Source organism: Sander vitreus, chromosome 9 (assembly GCF_031162955.1).
Source record: "Sander vitreus isolate 19-12246 chromosome 9, sanVit1, whole genome shotgun sequence".
NCBI lineage: Eukaryota > Metazoa > Chordata > Actinopteri > Perciformes > Percidae > Sander > Sander vitreus.
Window position 1 is genome coordinate 25,316,955 of NC_135863.1, and position 7,374 is coordinate 25,324,328.

The window sequence follows — 7,374 nt, forward strand, 5'->3', positions numbered from 1 at the left end:
GCCCACAGGCTCGTGTTTTTCCTCTTAAAATAGTCCTGTGAGTTGGATTAAAATTTCCTACAAAAGTCAACGTAAATGATTTACATATGTAATCTGCAATGTATTCTCTGCTGTCTTTAAAAATATTTAATTATATTATTATTATTATATTTAATTACTTTCATAATAACCAATCTTGAAAAAACCCATCTTGGTTAGCCGATGTTCCAATAATCCTATGGTTTGGTTGAAATAAATCCTTAATAACCGGGCAAGATGTAGGTTAATTATTCCGGTAGGCTAATGCTATTTTCCTGCTGCCTCCATCTACCGATTGGCCTCTCTTACTGGTTAAGTGTTGTTCCTCGGATGCAGACATTCGGCTAATGTTACCAAAATTAAACAAAAAAACACCTAAAAGTAATATTGTTTTGGCTATTCAAATCTAAGCCTCACTGATAAATGACATGTTCAAATCCCTAGCAAGACAAGCTCCTGAGCATCAGTTTGATATCAAACATTCTTGGCAATATGAAGATTTTAATTACCGTTTAATTTGTAGATGCAATGGGATGGATGTTGATGAAGAACACTCGATGATGTGTAGCACATGTCATTTAAATTGTGTGTCCTCTTCTGGAAAATCTCCTATCCAAATGATGGTTCCTGAAGTCCCTCCAGGAGTTGTTGGCAAATTATTTCTGTATTTTTTAAAGAAAATTGACCAAAAGCAGTAGCCTCAATTTAAAAGACTAACGTATCAAACTTCTGATGTGCTCCAAATTCTCCAGTCAACATTCCAAAAAATACTGTAGTGTCCTGTAATTTAAAACATCAGCATACTGTTTAGGGCCTCTGTCCTGTTGCTCCAAGTTAAGCAGCCCACAATGCATTGGTAACTACAGTACTAAACTGTTTAACTTGAAAACAGTATTTCAGTGTTGAATTTAAAATTGATTGTACAGCAGTTGCTTACAGTGTGGAATCAGTTTTCAGTTTTGTTGGGTTACAGCTCATATAGGCATTAAAGGAAACGAAGAGGCTGATAAAATTGCAAAAAAGATGCTGAAAAACAAATATATAGGAATTAATGTTCCAATGGGGAAGGGTGGAGCCAAATCCATAATTAAATCTGAAATTATACAAAGATGGCAAAATGAATGGGAGGCAGAGTTTAATGCTATCATAAAATACAGAAGAATGTAGTTGAATGTAGAAAAGGGTTACTTTGCTGAATTTAAACAGAAGGGAAGAAGTGGTCTCTACCAGACTTAGATTAGGTCACACAGGATTGAATGTTACCTTTGTTGTATCTTTAGTTGCAGTGCTGCATCGCCGATGTGTGGAAGAGGAATTCGCTGGACACTGTTCTTGATCATAAAGGTTTTATGACATCAAGTTTTCAGCATCACTTACAGACTTGCGCAGAGCCTGGAAAGTACACGGCCAATATGTACTCTGATTCTGGCTCTAAAACTCATAGCTTATATTGGGTATGCTTAGGTAACATGTTAGATAACATATGAACATGTAAGTTGACATAGCATAGGTTAGTGTCCTTGGGGGGCTCCCTGGCCATACGTTAGATAACATAAGTTGACATAGCATGGGTTAGTTCCCAGCGACATCACGCCACTAAGAGGTTAATCATTAAACCACTTCACTGCTACACTCTCTTATGAGGACTCAGCATATATTACAGTGTCTTACATGAAACCTTTAAACCAGAAACATAATCATGATTCATATAGATAAGCCATTGGATACTACACCTTACAAATAGTAGGAAATGGTAATGGATTATGCATAGAATGCCAAGACAAAGAAGATGTGGAACATGTACTTTTTGCATGTGAGAAATATAATGATAATAGAATAAACTGGCAGGAAATGGAAGGAGACAACTCAATACATGATATATTTGAAGAAAAGGGTACGACAAGGGAGAGACTTGAAGCTTTATTTATTTTTCTTAATAATACTGGTATAATGATACGAATATAAGTTTTTTTTGTTTGGTTGTTTGTTTTGAATTAATACGAGCCTTGACTCTATGGATTTCATGGTATTACACACTCCTGTACAGTTGGTGGCGGTATAATACAAAAGTAGTAATCTGACAAGAAAAAGAAGAAGAAGAAAAAGAATGGTTTTGAACGCGTCATACACACGCGACCCAAACAAACCTTCGTCGTTAACCATGAATGGCTATTTTATTAGAATGAATGTAGTATTTTAAGAGTGACAATGATCTCAGTAAGCTATATTCTGTTGTGCGGACAGTTCTTAATGCTACTGACGGTGATTATTTTACAATGCCTGGAAGGAATTCACTCCCAAAACTCATCGACAACGGATTATCCTGCTGTTTCTCCTGGTCAGGGAGCTACGTTCAGCCAAAATACGAATTATACAGAGCCCTTTGAGTACAAACCCCCGTCACCAGTAGTCCTCTGCAGCTATTTGTAAGTAACACGAAACGCTACAGCAACGCTAAAATGCTATCGTTAAGCTAAGTTAGCTAACGTCAACGTTAATGCTAACGTTAATTATGAGCAGCTGCTTTTGTGAGACTAACAAAGCAAAATGCTTTCAGAAATCTGTCAAATCATCACTTGTAACGTTACATCAATAATCCCGTAAACCAATAACCCAGTACTCAAAGCATAATGTAACATTAACGTATAACGTTAATACAAAAAAAATATTGTCTTTCAACTTCTCCAGTGTTGAACAGCTGCGAGCGTTTGCCTTTAATTGCATCCTGAAAAAGTAGGTCCTGCATTGGTAGTAGCTAGTATGCAGAAGTTACTGCAGTAAGGTAAATAATGAACAATGGGCCTTACATCATGTTCTACCAGAGGGGTGTACTAAGGTTAGAAGAAGCGAGAGTAATAGGTTAGCAAGGTATGCTGAGCCCGAGTTTTCAATGTTACTTTTGGCTAGCTAGATCGCCATGGTAATTTGCGCTGCACGACTACCCTGGTCCGGACCAGGTTGTGTTCAGAGTTTCGGATTGAAATCGGCTATAAAAAGCATCTTTCACAAATTAATTACTTTGTAACTAGCGTCACTATTCTTGCAAAGTCTCGTGGACCTGAATCATCATCACGGTCTATTTTGCTGAGAACCGCGCGCCGGATACAATAGTCAGGAGCTGTGCCTGGGGCTAGGGTTGTGTGGCTGCTTAAACTGTCAACATGGATGCCAAAATGAAAAGGAAGAGGTCCGTAGCGCACACGCCCTGCTCAGGTAGTCGGTGTGGGCCAGTCTCTCCCGCACAACTTTGATTTAAAAAAATAAATAATTTACCCATTTAAAGGTGCAATATGTAATACTGACAACTAGTTTTTAAAACAGTTACTGCAGTACAAATTCAAAATACTGGAGAGAGTCGTCTCCCCCGCCCCCTCCTCTCCAGACTCGAAGTTCACATTGGTTGCCAGGCTGATACCTGAGCATCCACAACAATATTGCTAAACGCTTGTCTCACATAGGAAGACAGCACAGCGGAGTAGCTAACGTTAGATGCTGGCTATATTGACAGTCATAAAAGCCCGTGCTCACGTGGAGCTCTGTACCCAACTGACAGACACACTTTTTCGGCTTAGAATTACCGTAGGAACTGCTAAAAATCCCACAACCTCACCATCCCCTCCACAAGCCAGACAGACATACTTCCTCGGCTTAGAATTACGATAGGAACCGCTAAAAATACCACTACCTTGCCGTCCTTTTCCACCCGAATGAACACACTTTATTGGCTTAGAATTACGGCAACAATCGCTAAACACACTACAAACTCAAGGTCATCTCTTTCCGATTTACAGCCCCCCTCTCTTGGTTTCAAATAACTCACCATTGTCGCCTACAGCCGCTTACACGTTGTAAACAGCCGTGGCTGCTTGCCTGGTCCTGGTAACGTTAGCAGTTAGCAGGGTTAGCATGGCGGCGTTAGCCAGGACCAGTCGGGATCACTTCACTGGCTGTGTCTCAATTGTTTTTACGAGTAACCAACTCAGGTACTCTTAGCTATATAATTCAATATACACAAATGTTGAAATTACATAAAATGCCAGTCCCTAGTAGCTGTGATAAATTAGCCTGAAGCAAATGCTTACCTGTTCAGGAGGAAATTGGCCAACTCTGTGTCCTTTTGGGCTCTAAGCTATCTCCATCTTTCAAATACATCTCCAATATTTACCCGGACGGGTTTGTTACGTCTCTGGTCACGCAACTATTAGAAACATGCCGTTTTTTTTTGTCGGGTAAAATCAATCTCCATTGATCCTGTTCGTTTGTTTGCTGCTTTTATGGCTGTACTAACTTCACAGCTGTAGCGCGCTGGGTTTACGTTTTTACAGGTATATCTGGCAACCTGGCCTGGCTTACAAACTGGGCAGTTGATAACAACAAACAGGCCAAAATACAAACAGAAATTCCGTCACGGAACGGAAATTTCAAAAAGAGAAAATACTGGCATTAGCATTGCTGTCAGAAAAGATAGTATTTCAACTTAGCATGTTTCGCATTGACCCCATGACGCATTGGGGTAATTTTTGGATTTATTACAGTAAATATATTACATATTGGACCTTTAAATCATATTAGACCTTAAACCTATGCATAATTAAGGGTATGCAACTTCAGAGTGATGAAAGCTCGACAGTGATCGCCCACTTTTTTAACGGCTCTGGTTCCGGAAGTGTGTTCCCCCATTCAATTGTTTCATTGACGTTTCAAAAATTGCTTATATAAAGAGTTTTAAGCCTGGAACCAAGCCAACCAGCTATGAGATGAATCATGAATATGAAACATTTCATTCGGCGCAAAAACATTTTGAAAATGGGGAAAAAAGGCAAATGTACAAGACTGTGTAGAGTAACTATCATAGACTTGAATGGTAGGAGCTTGATCTAGCCAGTTTCACGGTAAACGTTTCCATTGTAACAGTGAGTTGGACCAATCAGAGACGTCGCTGTTACGCTTAGGATTGTGGGTAGTGTAGCTTTTCTCCGTAAGATTGCGAATAAAACATGTTTTTCTTAATAAAAGTTTGATGTCATACGGACCATTAGCTTTTCCAGGAACAGAAACTTTCGTTACACAACCTCGTAGCTCGAGCAGAGTCTGCCTCGGATGGTTTAGACATTATGGCTATGTTATGGCACTGTTTCCAGCATGCAGGTCACTCTTGAGAAAGAGACCGGAGAAAGTAGCATCCCTTTTATCAATAACGGCGCTGTTGTTACTATGTTTATGTGAAAATCATGATGTTACAGTCCATAATCCAAGACCATAACGTTACATTGGCGAGGAGTTAGCCTTAGCCTAATGTTGGTCTTCCTCTCTTCCCCCCACTTTGTTTACTGTCTGTGTGTACTCGGTGGAGCCGGGTTGGTAGTCTCGTCTTTCTATCCAGAAATCTGACCATAACCTCTTCGAAGCAGGTTAGTTGTGCACAGCACAAGTTACCATGGCGATCTAGCCAGGTTAGAAGAGGGAAACTTTCCTGACATTGAAAACTCTGGTTTTAGGCCCAACATACCTCTTTAACCCATAAATCTTGCTTCCCCCTCTTATATCACCTTCTTACAGCTGTATTCTCAGTAACTTGACAATCTGCAAGAAAAAGGTTGCTTATAAATCACTAAAATACTTACTTACGTTGGCTTAGATTTCATGGCTAACACTATTGTTACTTAGCTAGTTTATGACAATCGTTTCGGCTGTGCTTACTAACATGATGTCATTGTGCTAACCGAGCAGCGTTAGCCTCTACTCAACAGCCGCTTCAATAATTCAATTCAATTTTATTTACAGTATCAAATCATAACAAGAGTTCTCTCAGGACACTTTACAGATAGAGTAGATCTAGACCACACTATAATTTACAAAGACCCAACAATTCCAGTAATTCCCCCAAGAGCAAGCATTTAGTGGCGAGGAAAAACTCTTTTAGGAAGAAACCTTAGGTGGTGGGAAAAAACTTCCTTTTTAGGGATGAAGGGGGAAACCTCGGACAGACCCAGACTCTTGGTAGGCGGTGTCTGACGGTGCCGTTTGGGGGTGTGATGAACAATGGCAATAATGGTCATAATAAAGATAATGGAACAAGAGCGTAGATCCCCTTCAAGGCCAGGCTTATGTTGGAAGTCCCTCTAGTAGACAGACTGTGTAACAACAACCACATGCTTATAGTGGTATTGACAATGCATAAGCTTGAGTAGTGTAGTACATATTTATAACAGGCTGCATTTGAGCATTAAACTACAAAACCCAGGCGGACCCAGGGCATGCTGGGAAATGCCTGGCTTTCAGCTGATCGGTTCAGAATCGACTCAACAGGATGATGTTTTCTATAAACTTTGTATTGTTTTTGATTTGGAGGGATTTTAATTATTTGTCTGATTTTAAGGAGAAATCGAACGACGAACGCCGTGCTTGAGCTATGTTACTGGTTACACGGCGTTCGTCGTTCGACTGGTCATGACTGTTTTCCCAAGATGGCGCCTGCCTGTATACTTTAACAGTACGGTCTTTATAAACTATATTTGTAATAAACTGTCTTACAAAGTTCTCAATGCTTTGTGGAAGTGTGGCGCTATTTTGAGCCTTGTTAGTGGTATAGCAATAGCGATTTCTTTTTACTTAACCAGTGACCCAACGACTAGCTTTATAAGCTAATTAGCGGTTTGCGATAAAACTGGTCACATTCGATTAGCTTGAAAACCTATCCTGGAGAACAGTTGACTCGGTATACATGTGTTATTAACCCCTAGGTTCATTTTGCACCGGATTTCTCCTTTAAAGGCTTATTCTGTACAGAACACGTGTGGCTGATAGTGACGTTTAAATGTGCGGTACACTAGCCGCAGCCGACCTGTCGAGCGCCAGTGTGACGTCATGGAGCGCCGTAACTGTTTATAATCCTGCGTGGTGGACACTAGTTGCAGTCTTCTCCTGAACCGAGGTGGCGCTAATGAGGAAAGGCTACCGACTTTGCTATTTTTGTGGACTAGAAGAAGAAGAAAAAGGTAAACAACCTTTTTCTGACAACAACTGGCAGCAGCATTGCCGTCAATGCTTCGAATTGATTCGATGACCTACTTTGTCGGATCAAGCCTTTCATTCACCATAAAATAACTCATCTTAACCCGGTAAGTTTACAAGAGAGACTTGCAGTCACTCTGAGAGTCCTGGCATCCAGTTACCCTCGAGCTCATTCAGGCTTCCTGTTTCCGCTCTGGACGCGCACTCAAAATCCTGGCGCGCCAGCGAGATAGACATCATTTTGACGTCAAATTGGCGCACGCAAGCTCGGATGTGGTGACTGTAAAACGGCCTTTAGAAATCAGAGACACTAAATCCATTCAGATTACGGATCATCTACAG

At 40.5% G+C, this 7,374-nt stretch overlaps 1 protein-coding gene across 1 annotated transcript in view; it reads left to right on the forward strand.

The window, feature by feature from the left end:
* Positions 1–2,117: 2,117 nt before the first annotated feature.
* Positions 2,118–7,374, forward strand: part of LOC144523711 (TM2 domain-containing protein 2-like) — a 12,442-nt gene continuing 7,185 nt past the window's right edge. Inside the window, exon 1 of the mRNA XM_078259470.1 lies at positions 2,118–2,444. Within this exon, the coding sequence (XP_078115596.1) occupies positions 2,227–2,444 (218 nt within the window). The 5' untranslated portion in view covers positions 2,118–2,226. The remainder of the gene's footprint in view (positions 2,445–7,374) is intronic.